Source organism: Pantherophis guttatus, chromosome 1 (assembly GCF_059756535.1).
Source record: "Pantherophis guttatus breed Tessera chromosome 1, ASM5975653v1, whole genome shotgun sequence".
NCBI classification, from domain to species: Eukaryota; Metazoa; Chordata; class Lepidosauria; order Squamata; family Colubridae; genus Pantherophis; species Pantherophis guttatus.
In genome coordinates this window covers 86904132-86926262 of record NC_142063.1, presented here as the reverse complement: position 1 = coordinate 86926262, position 22131 = coordinate 86904132, and the positions used below count along the sequence as shown (strand labels likewise).

At 39.1% G+C, this 22131-nt stretch overlaps 1 protein-coding gene across 2 annotated transcripts in view; it reads left to right on the top strand.

Annotated features, from left to right (window-relative positions):
- Positions 1 to 241: 241 nt before the first annotated feature.
- The window catches only part of TPCN2 (two pore segment channel 2), a 44931-nt gene continuing 23041 nt past the window's right edge, over positions 242 to 22131 (top strand). For both annotated transcript variants that reach the window (XR_015729697.1, XM_034417287.3), the window contains exons 1-10: positions 242 to 532; positions 10125 to 10186; positions 11400 to 11476; positions 11916 to 12093; positions 14438 to 14554; positions 15902 to 16008; positions 16718 to 16790; positions 18858 to 18957; positions 19682 to 19747; positions 21094 to 21158. Coding sequence is in view for 1 of the 2 variants with exons in the window: in XM_034417287.3 (XP_034273178.2) it covers positions 370 to 532; positions 10125 to 10186; positions 11400 to 11476; positions 11916 to 12093; positions 14438 to 14554; positions 15902 to 16008; positions 16718 to 16790; positions 18858 to 18957; positions 19682 to 19747; positions 21094 to 21158 (1008 nt within the window). In the remaining variant the exon portion in view is untranslated. The remainder of the gene's footprint in view (positions 533 to 10124; positions 10187 to 11399; positions 11477 to 11915; positions 12094 to 14437; positions 14555 to 15901; positions 16009 to 16717; positions 16791 to 18857; positions 18958 to 19681; positions 19748 to 21093; positions 21159 to 22131) is intronic.

The following is a 22131-nucleotide window of genomic DNA, read 5'->3' as shown; positions in this document are numbered from 1 at the left end:
TATAGGGTCTCCTACTTGAGCAAGGGGGTGGACTAGAAGACCTCCGAAGTCCCTTCCCAGCTCTATTCTGATTGATTGATTGATTGATTGATTGATTAGGCAAATATTCCTCACCAGGATATCTGATGAGGATATCAGGATAGCATCAGGATATCTGATCACCAACCTCACCCCGCAACTTGAGTTGGCACAAGCAGAAGCGCCGCTGCTACAACAACCTCTACTCTCCTCCACCCCGATCACGTGTAGCGGGCGGAGCTGTGCCTTCGCTACTTATCACAAGCGGAAGCTCGGCGGCCTGGCCGCTTTTCTGGGATGAGCAGCTGCAGGCGCCGTTTCTGCCCTAGTACGCTGGCTACGTTGTGATTCATGGAGCAGGGAAGCAGCTTGGAAAAAGAGCCTTTGTTGCCGCCTCCGCTGCCAGGGGCTGCCAAGCGTCACCGGCTCTACTCGGGCAGGGGCAGCGGAGACCTGGAGGATGATGGACACTGCTGCGTGTCCGCGGCCTCCTCGCCTCGTTCTGGCGGGCCTGGTGAGACCCGGGACAATTGGGAGTGCCTGTTGGGCTGCTTCTCGGTACTGGGAGGGACTGGACAGTGCAGGCCGAGGAAGGCTGGCGATGGAAAACTCAAACCCAGTCGCCTCTCTCCCAAGCCTGGGCTTGATCAGAATGAGAGCTCCCGGCCCGGGGCTTTTGGTTGAGTTTAGGAACCGATTCTTAAAATCGTAGGTGGAATATTGGATGCCAGGTTCCAGGTCAAGTAGGGGGACTGGGATTGTTGGCCCATGGGGGAAAAAAATGGGCCTGGCTTTGCAAGACCCACTGCCAAGTAAGTTTGGATCTGTCTCCCAGGTGTATGATTAGGAGTGCTGAGAGCTTTCCTTTCTCTGTGGGTCCTGGAGTGGATCACAGAGATCCAGTTTAGGGGTTGCAGTGGAACAGTTAGAAACAGTATGTGCCTCAGAACAGAATCCCAGGTTCACCTAATGCCCGGGAGCCAATAGGTGATATGTTCTGAGTTTATTTAGCCTGTGGGATGAACCCAGTCATTGGGCATTTGTGTGGGTGCAACCGCTTGGGATCAGATAGACTCTTAGCTGTAAAGATGGAGCCAGGGAACAGGGCACTTTTGCATGATGCAGTGAAACAGCAGCTGCGGGCACATGGAGTGATGTTATGCAGTAGATCACAATGTTTCTCAACCTGTCAGGGGAATTTTGGGAGTTCACATATCTTAAAGATGCCAAGATTGAGAAACGCTGCCCTAGACGCTTTAGACCTGCTTGACATGAGATTAAAACCTGGTTCCTTCAATCATATCCTTTATTTCTCTCTGATTGAGTTGTTTTTGTGAACAGAACACGCACAAGAGGGAGGCGTCAGCTAAGATCTATTTTGGTGGGGAAAGGCAGGGATTCTCAAAATGTTTAGTACTACAAAATAATATTTTTGTTTGTAGAAATGGACCGGTGGGGGGGGGGGGAATCTCCAGAAGTGGAACTCAAGACTGAAAATGCGCAGTGGTCTCATAGGACTGATTCATTGGTTGGGAGGCAATAGAGAACAGGAGGAATAGATTATGCTAGAGGAGAATGGAGATTGTAGCCACCTGAAACTGAACAGGAGCATTTCACACTGCAGTCTGCTTCTTCATTATACTCATTACATCCTGTGAGATATTCCATGGCTTGCATACTTGCAGAGCCAATAGTATAAGCTAAGAAGGGGATAAGAAAACCTCACTGGCAGATCCCATTTTTACAGGAAACCTCAGAAAAGTTGTTTAAGAGAGGCTGTACTGTAAGGTTAGGCTAAATCCCCTGACATATTCTCACCTGTCTAGTTTAGAGTTTTTTTGTCTTTCTACAAAGGTCAGCCCAAACCTGTGAAAAATAGGAAGCTTTGGATCTTCTTGTCCAAAGTCAATAAATACAGAAATTAACCTTTTTGCCTATTGGGAAACAGAAAGAGTAGCTGTGTAATTATGTAGTCTTTCACATAGGGAATATTTTTATTAAACCAATGAAGACAGATCTTTATGTATAAAAAAGGAGCTTTCTTTATTGGGCAAAGAGAAATAGGAGAAAATAAGAGGAGGCAACAATCTCACATAGAATTCCAAATAAAATTAAGATACGATAATTTGCTTAGCGAAACTAGTTACACATTTCTTCCTTGAATACATGCTTAGGTTTCAATCCATGTCCAGAGTTCGTAATAGAAACAACAGTGGGAGAAAGATAATCTGAGACTCCTGCCTGAGCCTTTCTTTCCTTTGCCCACTCAATTTTAGAGACCCTAAAGCAGTGGTTCTCAACCTGTGGGTCACGACCCCTTTGGGGGTCGAACGACCCTTTCACAGGGATTACCTAAAACCATTGGAAAACACATATTTTCAATAGTTTTAGGAATAATTTTATGGTTGGAGGTCACCACAACATGAGGAACTGTATTAAAGGGTCGCGACATTAGGAAAGTTGAGAACCACTGCCCTTAAGGATAATTGAAAGCCAGCCTCTTTGGAAGAGACTTTTAAATGCTGCATCTTTGAGATCCTAGGACACAATAGCAAATCAGAAATTACTAGTGGCTAAATCCCCTTCCTAAGGATGCCTGATGGACTGATAAAGGCACAGTCCACTTTTCATCATTTGTATCCTTAACATAAATGAGAGGACATGAAAGTCTATTTAGGAAACAAATTCAGCACGATCAATTTTGCAGATGTGTTAGGGAACACTGTTAAGTCATACTGAAAAATAGAGTATTGTCAAAACTAAAAATACATATACAGTGAAACTGATTTTGATTTTGATACTGATACTGATTCCCTCAAGTTTGGAAGATCATCTTTATCGGTAGTAGTGATAAGGAAAATATTCAGAGCACCTTGTTCCCTTTATTTCTTAATACAGGTAGTCCTGAACTTACAGTGACAATTGCAAAATTTCTGTTGTTCAGTGAAACATTTGTTAATTTTGCCCCATTTTACGACCTTTCTTGCCACAGTTGTTTAGATCACTGCAGTTGCTAAATTAGTAACCTGGTTGTTAAGTGAGTCTGGCTTTCCCATTTATTTTGCTTGTCAGAAGACTGCAAAATCACATGAACTTGGGGCACTGGAGCTATCATAAATATGAACCAGCTGCCAAACATCTGAATTTTGTTCACATGATCATGGGGATGCAAAGATTGTAACTGTGGAGCCTAGTGGTGCAGTGGACTAAACTACTGTTAAAGTAGTATTTAGCTGCCAGCTGCCTGAAATTACTGCGAGTTCAATTCTCACCAGGCTCAAGGTTGACTCAGTCTTCCATCCTTCCGAGATAGGTAAAATGAGGACCCAGATTGTGGGAGTAATAAGATGACTTTGTATAAAATAGAACACCGCTTGGGGGTGGGGGGCAAAAGCCCTACTAAGCAGGTATATACAAAAGTATGAAGGCTATTGCTTAAAAGCATTGTAAGCCGCCCTGAGAAGGGCGACATATAAATCAAACTAATAAATAATAAATAAATAAACTGTGAAAAACAGCCTTAAGTCATATTTTTCAGTGCCGTTGTAACTTTGAACAGTCACTAAATGAACTATTGTACTTTCAAAGGCTAAATTTTAGTGCATCTGTAGATTTGTTCTCTTTTTCCCAATGTGATGTTCTTCAGCTGTGTTGAATTACAGATTCCATCCTCTTCATCCCTCCATCCAGCTTAGACGTTTGCATGCTTCTAATTCCAAAACAGCATTCATACAAAATTGTTATTACATGTTATGTTCTATAAGACTCAAATTGAGAATAAACTTGGCTGTTAGAAGTGAAATAATTGCCTTCTCTCTAAATACTCTTGGAAACTGGGATATCATAGTAATCAATTGGGAAGTCATGTAACAAGGATAGTGTTACTAGCCACACGTTGCTGAGAAAGTAATCCTTATCTAAGACACGATCACATTATATTTTAATTGATGTTATTATTTAATTGATGGTGGAATCAGTTGTTGTAACTGCAATCTATAAATCTCATGCAGTCTTTGGTGACAGTTTTATAATTATTGAAACTCTGATAAAGCCTTGTCCTTTTGTAGCACTGTTGCAAACAACAGTTCACTTCAGAACTTTTGTGTCAGATCTTTATAATTAAGATAATTTATTAATAAACCTTCAGATTGCTGAAAATTGGTCTTTCATTTTCATGCTGTGAGAATTACTTTGCCTATAATATTTCTGAAAATCTACTCCAAAGTCTTCCATTATCCACTAACTGACCATATAACAATTGTTTTTAACATATATTTGGAAACATGTATAGTAACAGCAAGGACGTGCATCATAGTTTCAGAGTTATGTAGCCTTTGCACAATGCAATAAATACATAGCTTGACTTTGTGATAGAGCACAGAATAGTTCAACGGTAAGGCTGTAGGCTTGCTTCAGACTGTTGGCTGATGCCTGTAGCATTTCTTCTTAGTCAGAACAATTTTGTACTTAAAATATTACGTTAAAATATTAATTGAGTAGTGAGTGAGTGGATAAAATTCTTTACAGAAATGTGGAACATTACTATCAGAAACACGATGCAAAATGAAGTTCCTAGATTAGAGAAGTGGGCTGAAAATAAAATAACAGAACAATAAATGATGTAAAATTATTCACTTAATAGAGTAATATACTTATAAATAGAATCAGAATACCTGGATTGTTCACAGTGTATGAAGGATTTTGGAATGGTAGTTGAGTGCAAAACGATTGCAAGTTAGCCTTGTGATGTGGCTATTCAAAAATTCAAAAGACAAATGTAGCTTTTAACTGCAGCAACAGAAATAGTTTTCAAACCAAATTGGTTTGCAATGGCTGGATCCACTCCCTTTTAAGGATTCAAAGAAGGTGAATCAGGTTCAGGAAGGCAATGAGGCTAATTTGGAGACATTAAATCCTGAGAAGAGATTGAAAGAATGGGCAATACAGGGAGTCCTTGACTTACAACAGTTTAGTGACCATTCAAAGTTATAACGGCAGTGAAAAAAGTGACTTATGACCATTTTTCACCCACTGCAGCATTCCGATTGTCAAGTGACCAAAATTGATATGTTTGGCAAATGACTCATATTTATGATGGTTGCAATATGCTGGGGTTATGTGATCACCTTTTGCGACCTTCTGACAAGCAGAGTCAATGGAGAAGCCAGATTCACTTAACAACCGTGTTACTAACTTAATGGCAGCGATTCATTTAACAAATGTGGCAAGAAATATCATAAAATGAGGAAAAACTCACTTAATAACTGTCTCGCTAAGCAACAGAAATTTTGGGTTCAATTGCGGTTGTAAGTCGAGAACTACCTGTATTTAGTTCTGAGAAGAGAAGACTGAATGGCATATGACAACACTCTTCCAGCATTGAAGTAGGTCATCAAAGACAGACTACAGAATACAAGATTTATGTTTCAGGAAAACAAATTCCAACTGAACATTCAAAAACTTTCCCTAAGAGAACATTTTGATAGTTGGAAGCAGTTACTGTATGGAAAAAGATGTTGGCCTCCCAATTGAATTATTCAGTTAGGGATAGGCCAGTTTAGCATGGAGTAAAGTCTCTCATGATTTTACAAGATGGAACAAGACTGAGCCACTTTTTCTTTTCCTGGTTTACGTACCTGTCAATTCCCTTGTAAAACTGGAACCAATTAAAGCTTTCCACACAGTTAGGCAGAGAGCTTTTTTGTATATTATTACATCTGTTGTTTACCCCTTGTTGATAATGGAATTTATTTTTCAGAGAGGACAAGGAGATATGAGGTGTTTCCCTACCTGTCATTTTTTTCCTACAATTCGATAAATAAAGGCCTGTCTACCAATTTTCTTTCCCTTTAGATGCATCCTGCCTTTAGGACTTGGAGTAAATTTTTAGGAATATATTTATGAATTACATTAACAGTGATATGAGTTCAGCTGTGTCTCTTTAGATGTTTTATTCTCAGCATTCCATAAGAGGTATTTCCTGGAATTGTTTGTAACAGTTTGAAACAGTGTTGCTTAATACTTCAACTGTTATGGTCCGCCAGCAGCCCCGGACAGTGAGGAGGCTGGGGAGGAACATGGGCCAGTCCTGCAGTCTGGGGAAGGCTCGGACGAAGGCTCTGCGTCGGAGGCAGAGATGGGGCCAGGGCCATCTGGAAGTTATGTGCGGACTCCGGAGCCTCCAGAGTCGGACATCAGAGAGGCAGAGGAACCGGAGGAGCCAGTTCCTAGTGCGCGCATGTGCAGAGCTGCCAGAAGGCAAGAACAGTTAAAACAAAAGGGATGATCCGGGAGTAAGGCTTGGAGATGATTGGCTCCTCCATAAGACATAAAGGAAGAGCAAAGGCATGTGGGCCTTTGCAGGAAGCAATGTTGTGGATGGTGTCGGTTTGTATTTTGAAGCTCCATTTTTGATTCTGTGTTTCCGTGTGGCCTTGCCAAGATAATTGCCAATTAGGTCTTTGGCAGCGTGTCAAAGAAGATAAAGGTGGGTATTTACCAGCCTTATCCGAAGGATTGTGGCAGACTTCTGTTGGACTATTTATAAACTCTTGGTGATTCAGCACGTGCTGTGAATGAAAGGAATTCACAGCTGTTAAAATTAAAAAAAAGGGTTTTGAGGACTAATTGTGTGCTTTTTACTATATCAGGAAGCCTAAGTCAGAATATCAGCTGTTTCTGGTCTCTTGTGATTTCCTACTGATTTACCAATTTTTGTTCCTTGCTCTACCCATCTACTTATTCTAGTTATGTAGCAACAATAAATACGTATTTGTTGGGGTTGGATATTCTGAAGTACAGAGAATAAAGGGACAGGGTGAAGTAACATGTAATTTGTTGCAGTCTTCTGTTACAAACGATGTTTTGATTTCCTTTGATCTTGTAGAAGAGGTCAGCAGTAAACCATCTGATAATACTTTACTGCACAAGGTGGTTTTGAAACCATCTCATATATTAGGCTACATGCTTAAGCAGTTTTCTTAAGGCAGGGGTGTCAAACTCAAGGCCCGGGAGCTGGATCTGGCCTGTGGGATGCTTAGATCTGGCCCGCAGGGCTGCGCTGGAAACAGCGAAGGACTGGCCCACGGTGTCTCTGCTAGTGAAAACAGAGCTCGAAAGGGCCATGTGTGGCTCTCCCAAGGTCCGTTTTCAGTGGCAAAGGGTTGTAGGAGGCCGTCACAGCCGAAAATGGAGCTCGGGAGGCCCGTGTGCAGTCACAGATGCCCCCGACACAAGTGACGTCAACATGGTCATGCCCATCTTGGCCACACCCACCCCGGCCCCCCGAGGTCAAACCCAATCCTGATGCGGCCCTCAATGAAATAGAGTTTGACACCCCTGTCTTAAGGTAATAACCATATGGAACCTAATGGGAATTGTTTGTGAGTACAAATGCATATTACTCTGGATGTGAAAGTTCAAGCTAGATATACATCTTGATTATGGGTGATTATGGGCATAAAACAACCAAATTGATTTAATTTTATTGACAGCTAGTTGAGGAAGTTCTTTAATACACATCTCAGCATGTTCTTACACTTTTTATAAAGCAATAGTGTATTCATCAACAATGCAAAATGTGTTGTATAAATCATCGCGTTGCCCCCTAATTCTCAAATACACCTAAGGTTCCTAACTTGCATGGAATTTTCTGTTCTTAATAATTGCAAGACTACCATATCTAATTAAAAAAAACAAAATAATTGACCTCTAGATGGCAACAAAGAAATACTGAACTCTTAATTCTTTGCTTCCATCTAGCAATCATCTAGATTTGTTACAGTCCAGTTATTCTAGTTAGAAATTAGAAGTTAGTTTTTCTACTGTGTTTCCCTGAAAATAAGGCCCTGTCTTATTTTTTTTGAACCCTGAATAAGCGCTTGGCCTTATTGCCATGCGCTCAAAAGCTCGATTGGGCTTATTATTAGGGGATGTCTTATTTTGGGGAAAACAGGATAGTTGTAATATTCCCTGATATTTTTAAGTGATCCCAAGTATTTCTCTTCTTGCTAAGTTAAGTCTGTTCTTGCCTTACCCCCACCCCCACCCCCTCCGGGCTGGGCAGAGTTTGTTCTCAGGATATTACTTAACTATTAATTCCTTTATTGCTCCAATTGTTGTTGGTTTTTTTTTGAAACACAAGGTTTCCCATTCAAATAATTTACAAAGCAAAATTCTTATTCAAACACAATGCTTCAGTTGCATAATAATATCAGCAAAGCTATCCAGAAGAAATAAACTAAATCATTTGTTGCCATTAAACTTCTTGAGAATATCTAAATGTTGGATTTTGTGGTTGGTGCTAAGTTTGCTGAAGAAGATTACTTTAGTAAATAATCTTAGTGTGCAGTACTTCAGAAAAAGCTCCAATCTCCCTGTGTTGAAGCTGTTTTCTAAGAAGGACAGGGCTAAAATTCCTCCAAGCTGATGTGAAAGACTGACCAGCAGTTATAGGACACATTTAATTGCACTTATTGCTCCCGAAGTGGGGGAGCACACCATGAAACTTAATTTTCACATACTTTTTCTATTTACAAATCTATATCTTTGGATCATTTCCCCCAGTAAATAAATGAACAAATATGTTTTTGACTCAGTAGTTTAAATAGGCTTTCTTTCACTAGTTTAGGACTTATGCTACTGCTGTTTGAACAACATGGCTACTCCTTTTTTTTACAGATTAACAGAGTTGGAAGGGAGTTTATAGGTCATCTAGTCCAACCTCCTGCTCAAGCAGGAGACCCTATACCATTTCTGACAAATGGCAGTCCAATCTTTGCTTGAAAGTCTCAAGTGATAAAGCTCCCACAACTTCCGAAGGCAAGCTGTTCCATTGGTTGATTGTTCTCATTGTCAGAAAGTTCCTCCTCATTTCTAGGTTGAATCTCTCCTTGGCCAGTTTCCATCCATTATTCCTTGTCTGGCCTTCAGGTGCTTTGGAAAACAGCTTGACCCCCTCCTCTCTGTGGCAGCCCCTCAAATATTGGAAGATGGCTATCATGTCTCCGCTGGTCCTTCTCTTCACTAGAGTAGCCATGCCCAGTTCCTGCAACTGTTCTTCGTATGTTTTAGTCTCCAGTCCCCTAATCATCCTGGTTGTTCTCTTCTGTACTTTTTTTAGAGTCTCAACATCTTTTTTATAGTGTGGTGACCAAAACTGGATGCAGTACTCTAGGTGTGGTCTTACTAGGGTTTTACTAGGTTTTTAAACTGCCAGAAACTCTTGTTTTGCAGTCTCCTTGGGAGGAATGGCTGTTGGGGCTCTTGTGGGTGATATCAAGACTTCTACTTCTCCGGAGAGAAATTATGAAAGAGTGGGTCTACTTGTTGGCTCTTCATTCCTCTGTGATTATCGACTCCTCTTGGCAGAGCCGCCTTCAAGTTTACCATTTCTTCCCTGCCCTTTGTCTACCTGCTCCTTTTAGTTTTAAAACGCTACTAAAAAGACTTAAGAATCCATTTGAAATAAGATTTTGGAACTATAAAGAATCCTTTCTGTGAGAAAGTGCTTTTCTTTTGATTTTTTTGAAATTATAAAGATTTTAGGGGTGCTTGGTGCTCTCTGAGCTTGGTTGTTTTCTTGCAGACATTTCATTATTCAAATTAGGCAGCATCAGTGTTAGTAGGGAGTGGGGTTTACTCTCAGTTTATATTCTAGCCCAGGGGTCTGCAACCTTAAACACTCAAAAGAGCCATTTGGACTTGTTTCCCACAGAAAAGAAAACTGGGAGGGTAGAGGGTAGCACTTAAAACTGAGGTAAGGTAAGGTATGTCTCTGACTTATGCCTTGTATTGGCCCTCCTCTCGTGACAGCTTGAGAAGTATATTGGAAAGATAACATTTTTCTTATAACTTAGTTTTCAAAATATTGTTGCTGTATGTCATAAAAGGCTAATTTGTTAAGGTAACTTAAATGACAGCCAATTTCTTTGTCTTTTTCTTGATGGCAGTCAACAGAAGGGTGTGGAGTTTCTCTTCCTCATTTTTTAATTTGTTCCTTGAAATAGCTTTGAATCATTAAGCTAATATATTTGAACACTCCCAAATAAACAAAAGAATGCCATTCTATAACCATTTTACAACCATTGTGTTTTTGAATCTTGCAGCCATTGGTGACCCTGACCTCTACCTCAACCAAGCTGTAGTATTCATTGAAGATGCAATTCAGGTAAAAGTTTACCTGCCATATATATACTTTGGTCCTAGTATACTGTTTTAAGTAAAGGACTGTTAGTAAAAGCTCCATTACTCTTCTTTTCTGCTGAAATGTTGATTTATACTTTGAAGTTTATGATTAGATTTATCATCTATAACAGGGGTGTCAAACTTGTGGCCCGCGGGCCGGATGCATCACGCGGTGGCCATGCCCACCCCCGGTTTAGTGAGGGTGAAAAAAGTTGTGATATGTCACGTGACAATGACATGTTATCGCGAGTTTGACACCCCTGATCTATAACATCAGATAATTCAGAACGTTTGTAAAAAAATATTACATGGATGTTGTGTTTTTACTTCGTTGAACAATATGGGTACTCCTCGACTTATGATCTCAATTGGGAACAGACTTTCTGTTGCTAAACAAGGCAGTTGTTAAATGAGTCACATTTGATTTTTCAACTTTATTGTGGTTGTTAAGCGAATCATTGCAGTTTTTTAAGTGAATCACATAGTCATGAAGTGGCTTCTCCCATTGACTTTGGTTTCTGGAGCTGACTGGGAAGGTCACAGATGGCAATCACGTGACCTCAGGATGCTGTAAATATTATAAATACATGCTGGTTGATAAGTACCCGGATTTTGATCACGTGGCTGTGAGAATGCTGCAACTGTCATAAATGTATGGATCAATAGTAAGACACTTTTTTCAGAGTTGTAGTTTAGAACAGTCACAAAATGAATGGTGGTAAATTGAGGACTACCTGTAGTGATGGCACAGCAGTGGTCATGACATTGCTAGTAGTAGTGAGTCTCTTATTGAACGGGCTTCCAATCAGTCAGTAGGACTTTCTCTGCCTTCAGGGACTTTTCAAAAAAGGGGAAAATTGTGGCAGAGGTGCCATTCGGCTGGCAGAAGGATCCTGTTTTCATTACGAGATGGGTGGCAAACTTAATAAATGAAACTCGCAGAAAATGTGGATTATGGTAAATATTCTGTAAACATGTAAAAATAAAGCTGTATCTGAAATGAACTAGAACAGAACTGATACATAACTGCATGTTTCATGTTTACAGAATGCCTACTTTGGCCCAAATTTGCCTAGTCATTAATAGATGTTTCCTCGATAGTGTTATTATTTACCTGTGAAACTTTTAACTTCCATACTTGAAGAGTAAATTAAAAGTGATGCTTGAATCACCTCTCTTATCTTTCCCCTCTTTAGTATCGTTCTATAAATCATCGTGTGGACTCTAACTCCTTGTGGCTTTATCGGTGGTATTATTCAGAAGTTTGCCAATGGTGAGAATTCCTCCTCTTACCCCAGCTGTTCCGTTTCTTTGAGTAAATCCAATTTTCAGTATTTTAGTTTTTTGCTAATTGCTTCTCCTTCAAGGGCCTTTAAAAATATGAGCAGTTCCTGTGAGGGCAGAGTTGAGCTGCAGGGTTTAGTGGTCTAGATAATAGGACGAGACAATAGATTTCCTGATGCTTTGCTGGCAGCCCTAGCTGGCATCTTCAGGTGATCTGTTGCCACAGGCGGCTGAGCAAGGACTGGTTGAGCTCCTGTCTTTATAAAACTTGATGAGGCTTTTGCCAACTGAATTATATTTCACCATCAAACAATGTTTTAGAAAACACATATTTTTTTATCACTTTATGACATTAAACATTTTGGAAAATGAACTTTTGGCCTTTTTTTTCCTCTTTAATTGCCACACGTATATTTTCTTTCTTTAAGGATTTTGATTTTCACCATTACACTAATCCTGGCTCTTGCTTTCGTTGAAACACCTTCTTCACTTACTGTCACATCAGATGTTCGGTATCGCTCCGAAGCTTGGAAGCCTCCTTGTGGCCTGACTGAAAGCATTGAACTGCTTTGCTTCCTTGTCTTTATAGCAGACATCTCTGTAAAGGTTAGTGAGCTCTGAGATACATCACGTTTTGGATAACTTTGCCTGATTTTCAACATTTTTAAGGGAAAGTTGACGAGAAGATAGCAAATGCTCAGTTTCAAAGCTTGCTGGAGAAGGCTTTGAATGCTAAGCAGACAGCATTGATTGAACTTGTAGATGCCCTTTGGAGAGCCCTTCTGGGTTCTCTCAGCAGATTTCAATATCCTTCTGAGCCAGGCTTGGAGGAAAGGAGTGGGGAACAATGTTTTTCATTGTTCAGTGTTCTTCCTTCAACACTGGTTCCACTTGGTATTATTGAAGGAGAAAGTTGTAGCCCGAGGTCCCTTCTCTGTGAAGTGTTTTTATCCTCATCTATTCTACAAAGAACCACTAGGTAGCATATGAGGATGATTTATAATTATGCATAAAATGTAGTTATATATGTCAACCTCTGGCTGATAAACTATGCTTTCAATGTGCTTCCTCAGTTTCTGGAGGCTGTGAGAGTCTGGATGGGAAAGTCTGTGACTCAACTCTGGCAGGATAGAATGGGTTTGGGGCCTCCTGGATCTGGAAATTTTCCACCTTTAACTTTTGATGGTATTCCTTTGGCTGGGATTGGTATGCAATTTAGGAACCTCCAGGACCTACAGTTCCTGTTGAAAGAACAGATGGCAGCTGTGGTTAGTAGACTTTTGTACAAATCCATTTTGTATGCCAATTGTGCCTGTTCTTGAACCAGAAGTCTTTGCTTACAGTATTTCAGGCCTTAGTCACTTCCTGGTTTTGATACTGCAATGCGTTCTACATGGCTTCTCTTGAAGAACACCCAGAAACTTCATGGTTCAGAATACAGTAGGGTACACTGTTTAGAGTGCAGTGAAGTTTGCTAGTTTTGCATTGTTGTTACACAAGGTGCACTGCTTCTAATATGCTTCTGGGCACAATTCAAGGTGCTGGTTATCATCTTTAAGCCCTGCCTGGCACAGGGTCAGGTTACTTGCAGAGCTGCCTCTCCACAAGGTTTTCTATCTGTCCCATCAGATCTGACAGAATGGGCATAATCTGGGTCCCCCCTATTAAACTATGTCATCTGACCAGACCTAGGAGAGGCAACTTTTCAGTCATAGCACCTGCCCTATGGAACAGCATATATTCCTCCCTGACACTTGGAAGGCCCAATCTTTTTGGCCTGTAGAAGGCTGTGAAGATCTTATTCTTCCCCATGTATTGGGCCAGGATCTTAGTTGAGCCCATTATAGGTGCAGCTGTATTGGCAGTTTATTATAATATCTGAACTATCCAGGGGTATATATTTAACAAAGGTGATTATATACATTATTTAGAAAAGCTAAATAACACCATATATCTTTAATGCATTTGCATTATAGTTCTTTGCAAAATATTTAATGTAGGCTGATGCTGAAAGGTGAATGTATCACAAATTGCAGTGTCTCCTTGGCATCTTCTGTTACAGCTGAGTAAACAATGACTATATCCAGAAACAACCCACTCATCCATAATTACCTTTCTTCTGAAATACAAAAAAAGTAGTATAGGAGGATAAATTTGTTCCTTTGGGACTTTTTGGTAGCTATAAGGATGATTATGATACAGGTATCCTCTTTGTTCTATGCAACTTACCAGGGTCTCAAAATGTAGTTTTGAAGATATTATTTCAATCATTGCAAAATAATTCTCCTGTGATGGGTTATTTGTTTTAAAATGTAAATTAGCAGCCTGTAGGCTATGTTGATTGAGAGTTGTAATCTTAAAAGAAGCCAAGTTTGGAAAAGATTACACTAACATCTCTGTGCCTGCTTGCAGCTCCAAAAATGAAATCTCAGGAAATTTTGATTTTTGAAAGTTTAAATTAGAGGCCTATTATCCGAGAACTCTGAGCCATTTATGAGTTCCAAACCCTGGGTTTAATCCCCAGAGCTGCTCTAAAAGATGCTGCAAAACTGTAATCTTTCTTGTAAGGGAAAGATACAAGGTTAAATGTTTAGAAAAAACCATAACAATTACAATTCATTTAAATGCGATCTTTACACTTACATTAAATGTAGGCTTTGTCTCATCTTTTAAGCATCCCTTTTTGGAGGATAGCCCGTGGCATGTTGCTCAGAAGCCAAGGATAATGCTTGGTGGGAATGTAGATGTCATGCTCGTGCTCATAAATGTATACCAAATAGATCAAAACATTTTGTCTTTAGGGTCTGGGATTGGGAACATAGTCCCCAAAGCTATCACGCGATCAGAACTTCCATTTTCTTAATAGCTGGTTTTATGATAAGAAAATTATTTGGATCCTTTTGTTAATGAACAGTAACCTAACTGATATTCAAATATGTTGATTCACTAGAGCTATTTAATTGGATGGGAAGAATTTCGGAAAACCAAGTGGTTAATGGCCTACATCCTGGTCCTGCTCATCTCCCTTATAGATTGGAGCATTTCGCTGAGTTCTTCCTGTCATGAAGTAAGGCGTGTGGATGCTTGGATGAATGTCAGGGAGGCAGGGAATCTATGGATTAAGAGATGGTCCATGATCATTGTGATATGGGATTGGGACAAAAAAACCCACTAATGCTACTTGGTTGTACACCTGCTATCATCAGTGTGTAATCTGTGTTTAAATATGGAAAACGTAGAACTAGCATGACCTTGGTCTGGATTCTGTAATAAAATAAATATGTATGATGACAATTGCAACGGCAGTAGTAAATAATATGATCCTTCTAATTTTGTCCTCTCCCTAAGAAGCTCAGAATGATATATGTGATTGTATCTTCCACAATTATTTTATCCTCCTAATGCCGCTGCAAGGTAAGTTTAAGATTTGTTACTGATGACTGCCCAAGTCATCAGTAACAAATGAAGTACATCATTGATCTTCCAGGATGAAGTTTTAATTATTAAACCACGCTGAAAGCATATGGATGACTGAGCTTAACCTCTTTCATAGAGTTGTGAGGATAAAACGGATGAACAAATTTGTGCTAATTCTCAGCACCTTGGAGAGATGAAAGGAAAGATGCTGATTTTAAGCAATCAGTAAATGATATCATTTAGAGAAGAAGCAAGTAAAACCTGTAACAAAATTTTGCAATGTCAGATATCCTTTGTCAGCCTTCTGGGTCACTGTTCCGATCATGGCATTCTGTTCTCTCCTTCCATTGTTTACGTTGTACCCTCACAGCAGTTGAATTTTTCCAGCATACTCCAGTAGACCTGTCTCCAATCTGTACCAATACTATATGCTTGAGAGCTACATCTGCCTTAGCATGACATGTGGAGGGCCACAGAAGATGCATATCCTATGGAGATTTGTCAGTATAGTTCAAAAACATTAAATGTATCTGGTAACTGATATGCTAATAACTTAGTTAAAACAGTCAGCCACAGTAAGTAACTATTATGTACAAAGCAATAGCTCCTTATACAGAAAGCAGATTTTCTTTTCAATAAGCTTGCTCATTTGCTTTTTAAGATAATTTTAAATTTTGCAGTATTTTTTAGGACTCGACAAGTCTTGATTTTGACTTGGGAGGGTCGCAAGCGAAAATTAATTCTGCAAAGGGCTTCTCCCTAATTCTTACTGTGCAATAGAGAGATCCGGATGAGGCTTTGCCACTTGATTAGTGAAGTTTGATGCTTGTCTTCTGTCCATTTGTTAGTCAGATGACTGCATTGTGTGAGGGATCATGGGTTTTATTTGACTTTGTGGTTATTGCAGTCATACATAATGATTATTGAATTAATGGCGGAATTAGTTTAAAGGTATTGTTCTGTTTTTGTGGTCATTGCTAAATATTTTCTTTTTTAGAACCTGAGGATAAGACGTATCCTTCGACCTTTCTTCCTGCTTCAGAATTCTTCAATGATGAAAAAAACACTAAAAAGCATCAAAAGGACATTGCCAGAAATTACAAGGTATGTAACAATATGTAGTGCCTGCTAGAGATAAGCCAAATTTATATTTTGGTAGTAGAATATTTGGGCAACATTTACCCTGGCAATAACTGAGCAGTTTTCCAGAAGTAAAACACCACAAACATTTATTGTTCTGGAAGATTCCAGAATCTTCAGGAAAACTCCAAAAGCTGATGAATTTGGGTAGTTTGAGGAAAAGCCAAATGATCTACTTGTCCCCCAAATATTGTACCTTCAAAATGTACATCCCTCGTATTTGCCAATCTGTAATAAATACATTCTTTCACATTATACTAATGTTTGAGAAAGAAAACAATGGAAAACTGAGTAAGTTTGGGTTGGAACCAGTGCTGGAAGAGTGAAGATGCTCCAAAGAGCAGCAGTGATGACATTCCCCTGTCCAGCTGGCAGTAAGATTTCTGCAGCTGAGACTTTGGTGACACAAGAGGAAGTCTGCTCTCATGAGTGAAAAATTCTTCATTGCCATTTGAAGGTGCCCACTAAACTAGGTCATCTGCTTCTTAGTTTTAGATGGCTTTGGCTTATTTTCCTCATTTCTCACACACACACACACACACACACACACACACACACACACTTTTTTTTTTTCTGGTTCACTTTTGACTGTTGTCTATGGCATCTCTTTCCCTACATATGTCCTGTGTTGTGATGAAGGAATAATGTTGACATTATATTTTCTCCCTAATAGTGTTATGCTGCTCTTAGCTGTTCACCTGTTTCTCTTTACCATGTTTGGCATGTTGCTGTTTGCTCGGACAAAAGTAAGTAACACATGTAATGAAATCTTGCTTCTTTGTCTAGGACAAAACAGTTGCTTATATATAAAAATATACATATAAAAAGATGTATAATTTTTAAAATAAACTTTTTTTCCCTGAAATGTAAATTCTCCCATGTCATGTTTTAGGCGTAACATTATGATAAATCTGGGCAACTTTTTCCCTTGCTCATCATTTTACTTGGTAATTATTCATACCATTGTCACATTGTCAGTAAAATTACAAGACACGATTCTTTCCTGCATCTTACATTCCCTGGTAGAGCAGAACTAAATAACTTCTGCATTTTCTGTGAAGGGCAATTTCATAGCTGAGATCTGCCAACTTTTCTTTGTCATTTTCCTAAATGTTTTCTGAATTCCTTCTGGAAAGTTGTGGATAAGATATTAATCCCCCTTCTGTAATTTTTCACCTCTCTCGTCTCTGTTTTTGCTGCTTTGTTTTCCCCTTAATTTTTGTATTCGTTAAGGTTGCATGTCAAGATTCCTCCATGGTCATAGGGAGCCATTTTTGAAAATTCACTTTATTGAAAAACTACCAGGGAATTGTGTGAGAAAAACAATACATTTCAGTCCTGCTGCTTAAAACCATTATGTTCAAAATGTTTCCTGAGTAAAGTGAAGATAAAATCATCTCATTCAGACAGTTCAGGTCCTATTAAGCAGGTTAGGATTCAACAAAGCAACGGCCTTTGATTTTTTGCTTTGCTTTATTTCTCTCTGTGTCAGTGGTGAAATGTAAAATTTGTTACTACCGGTTCTGTGGGCGTGGCTTGGTGGGGGTGGTGGTAATGTGACAGTGGGCGTGGCCAACTTTTTTTTTCCTTTTAAAAGCATTTTTTTCTACAACCTCTTCAGCCAAAGAGGTTGTAAAAAAAATGCTTTTAAAAGGCTCTGACGATCGTCAGAGGCTTTTGTGGTTTTTTTGAAAGCTTTTTTTTTTTGCTTTTAAAAGAAAACAAAAGCCTCTGATGATCAGGCAACTCATCTGGGATCGTCAGAGCTTTTTAAAACCATTTTTTTACAACCTTTTCGGCCGAAGAGGTTGTAGAAAAAATGCTTTTAAAAGGCTCTGACGATCCCAGCTGAGCCATGCAATCATCAGAGGCTTTTTTTTACTTTTAAAAGCATTTTTTCATCCGAAGAAAAAATGCTTTTAGAAGAAAACAAAAAGCCTCTGATGATTGCACAGCTCAGCTGGGCGTGGGGTGGGGGGGTGGGGACAGGGATTTTTGCTACCTGTTCTCTGAACCACCCGCTGCCATTGCTACCAGATCAGGCGATCCAGTCTGAACCGGGAGCATTTTACTCCTGCTCTCTCTCTCTCTCTGTGTATGTGTTGTCATTTGGTTCCTGTACATTCTGTTGTCAATTCTCATCAAGGATACTCAGAGCTGACTATGCATTAGCAACAAACCTGGATAAAAATAGGCTTTTTTGCTATAGAAGACAGAATTTTGAATCAGTTGGATGGGCCAGAGTAGTGCAAAATACTTTCCTTACATCCCTTTCTTGTATTCCCAATCAACCCCCTCTTTGGCATTTGCATTCCACTTAGTCTCATGAAGGAAAAATAAAATTGGTTGGATTATCTGGAATTGCAATTTGCAATGTTTTCATTTTATATGATTGAATTTTCAATATTAATGTGGTACAGAAGGAACAGGTTCCAAATTGTAAATAGTCCAACATAAGGTCAACATAGAGTGCCTTATATAGAAATAGCTTGTTTTGACCAGAAAACAAGTTAGTAAAATAAAGTACTGTATGAGACCAGATGTGTCATGTTTTACATTTCTTTTTAATCCAGTTTAAATAATGTCTTTTGTATTTGGATATTGAAATACTTCTCTGCCTAAAGCAACTGCACGAGAAGTAATTGGGTTGATTACCTTGGGTTGCATAGGCTAGATTCCTTTCAGCCCATTCAATGAAATATGTATTTGGTACTTGATCGGATTGAATGGGTGACCAAAGATGACAGTGCATAGCTCTTAAGTGCCTTTGATTGGTTACTCTGTTTGCTAACAATTTGGATCTCTGTGGTTAGGATACCCAACAGGATAAAGAGTGGCAAGGATATTTTCACAATTTGACAGATTCATTAACTTCATTGCTGGTGCTGTTGACAACTGCAAACAATCCAGATGGTGAGGAACCTTTTCTAAAAATATTTTCCTCTTCCTTCTTAATCTGTGGCTAACCTCAGAAATTCTTAATTCTTTAGGGGCATTTTACTCATCCCCCCCCCCCCGGAAAAATGTATATAAATGACTTTGCTTTTTCTCATATTATATGCTGATCCATAAAAACATTGAATAATTAATGTGTGGAATTTATTATCACAAGACATAATGATAGTAACTAAGTTTGAGGGTGTACAAAGGAGAGTGGATACCTTCACTGAGAACAAGTCTACCAAGAGCTGCTGTCTTACTTCTGGTTTGGGGTAGAATTTATATATTTGTTTACGTAGATTTAAAGAATGCCTGATTCCCAAGGAGCTCTCCACATATTAGTTGTAGGGGAAGGCTAGTGCAAAAATGGCCTGTTCCCTTTTAAACCCTTCTTTTTGGTACTTCTGAGATATCTTTTGGCAGAGGGGTTTATGAGAGGAAAAAAAAATGCTAGATTAAGATAAGGTTTAGCATGATAAAATCGGCCTTTGTAATCTATTGCATAGCTTCTAACCCAAACCAGGAATTGCAGACCCTCATTTGCATCAGATAGCGATGAGTTCCTGGATAACTGCTAAAATAAATTCCGTTTCACTGCTAAAAGCTACATAGGTCTCTGTTTAAGGATTGGTGCACATTATTACCTTAAACACGACATTTCTTAAACTTGATTTATTGTTTTTTAACTATTGTACAGTGATGATTCCTGCATATTCTAAGAATCGAGCATATTGCATCTTCTTTATACTCTTCACTGTAATAGGTAAGTTGATTGTTTCTTTGAATAGAAAACCCACAGCAGCCATGCAGTGTAAACTCATTCTTTTCCATGTGATGGTAATTGTGCATAAAAAGTGAGTGGCTAAATAGAAGTGTGACTGAAGATTAGATTAGATTAGATTAGATTAGATTAGATTAGATTAGATTAGATTAGATTAGATTAACAGAGTTGGAAGGGACCTTGTAGGTCATCTAATGCAACCCACTGCCCAAGCAGGAGACCCTACACCATTTCTGACAAATGGCAGTCCAGTCTCTTCTTGAAAGCCTCCAGTGATGAAGTTCCCACAACTTCCGAAGGCAAGCTGTCCCATTGGTTGATTGTTCTCACTGTCAAAAAATTTCTCCTTATTTCTAGGTTGAATTTCTCCTTGATCAGTTTCCATCCATTATTCCTTGTCTGGCCTTCAGGTGCCTTGGAAAATAGCTTGATCCCTCTCCTCTCTGTGACAGCCCCTCAAATATTTGAACAGTGCTATCATGTCTCCCCTGGTCCTTCTCTTCACTAGACTAGCCATGCCCAGTTCTTGAATAAGGGCAACCAATGGACTACATTTCTGGTTGCTAGTGAATTCTGCTCTTAAGCTCTGAGGGCTACAGTCTACTTGTCATTTTAAACAGGGAAGGAAACCTTCACTAGTTTTATTGGGAACTTGCAAATGCAGCTTATAAGCACCCTTGGGAAATTCATCAGAAGAAAACTTGTGTCCAGTAGGTTGTAATCAGTACAGGAAGCCATGGAAAAGAAATTTGAAGTATAACTAATCCTGAGCTTCTGTAGGGAAGCTGTAAGTAGTTGATTCTGGACTAAGGAAATTCACAGTAGACATTTCTATCTGTTGGGATGTTCAGAATGTTTGCAGAAAATTAGAGATTCTATCTTGTCTAGGATGCAGAGAAGAGGTTGTAGAGAAGCAAACTAGTATTAACTGGCAATGTTTTATGACAAAGCTTTCAACATACTATAGAGCTAGCATGTGCCTGTATAATGCAATCCTGTGAGATTTATTTAGTTTGTTTCTTTTCAATTTAATTGGTGATTCATACTTCCCAGTACTGCATGATTCTCCTGATCTTTTATGAGGGCTGCATTTGCTCTTCCAGAGGCAATTTTCTGTCATTGCATTTTGTTGTATTGTTTATTTGTTTTTAACAGTACAAGGAGTAAGCAAGGTTCTTGCCATAATTGCCCAAGTATGCTCTTTCAGTTGTGTGTTCAGATTGGGTGGAATGTAAAGATTAAGTTAGTTCTTTGTTTTAGTTTTCAGGAAGAAAACAAACAAAACTGTACTGTTGCCTTAAAAAAAAGAACATTTCATATTGTTACAGGAAACTTATTTCTGATGAACTTGTTGACAGCAATAATATACAATCAGTTTCGGGGATATCTTTTGGTAAGTGATGTTTAACAAATGTTACCATTTATCATAGTTTAAAAATGATAAATCAGAGTTCAGACTACTGAATAGAAAATTCTCTTGTTTTGATGTCATGACCACTGGAATAGCAATAGCAATAGCACTTAGATTTATATACTGCTTCACAGAGCTTTACAGCCCTCTCTAAGCAGTTTACAGAGTCAGCATATTGCCCCCAATAATCTGGATCCTCATTTTACCGACCTCGGAAGGATGGAACGCTAAGTCAACTTTGAACCTGGTGAGATTTGAACTGCCAAATTGCAGGCAGCCAGCAGGCAGCCGAATTAGCCTGCAGTACTGCATTCGAACCACTGCGTCATCACAGCTCTCATCACGAATGGTAGAGATATAACTGAGACCTTACAAATATCATATTCTTGAATTTATACTTCTACTATGGAGGAAATTGCTGCCGCCATGTCAACTTTGTGACTGTGATTTATAGACTTGACTGCCTGCCACAGACTAGTGGTTGTCCCATTATGATGATGATGTGACATTCTTCTTGTGTGAAGCGAATCATAACCTTAAAAGTTTGGAAAACTAAAATGGTGAACAAGCATTTTTCAGCAAGATACTTGCTCATTCCATAATTCTGATATTTTAATTGGAATCCTGAAAGGCTATAGATTAGATGAGATTTTTCAGATGTCCAACATGTGTCTTTTCCATAGTTCTTTTCATATGACATGATTTCTCCAATGAGGGGAAGTTTCTCTCACTTTATTTCTAGACACCCTCTGTTTCTAGTCTTCTCAGATTATAGAAACAAGAAATAACATAATAACCATTGCATAAACAAAATGTAATCAAAATGTAGTCAAAAAATTAGCAAAAAGTTTAATGATCTGAGCTTATATAGAATTCAACTATATGAATTCTATATAAGCTGCAGTAGCTGGCAACACTTTGTTAGCTGGCAACACTTCAGCTGAACATATGAATG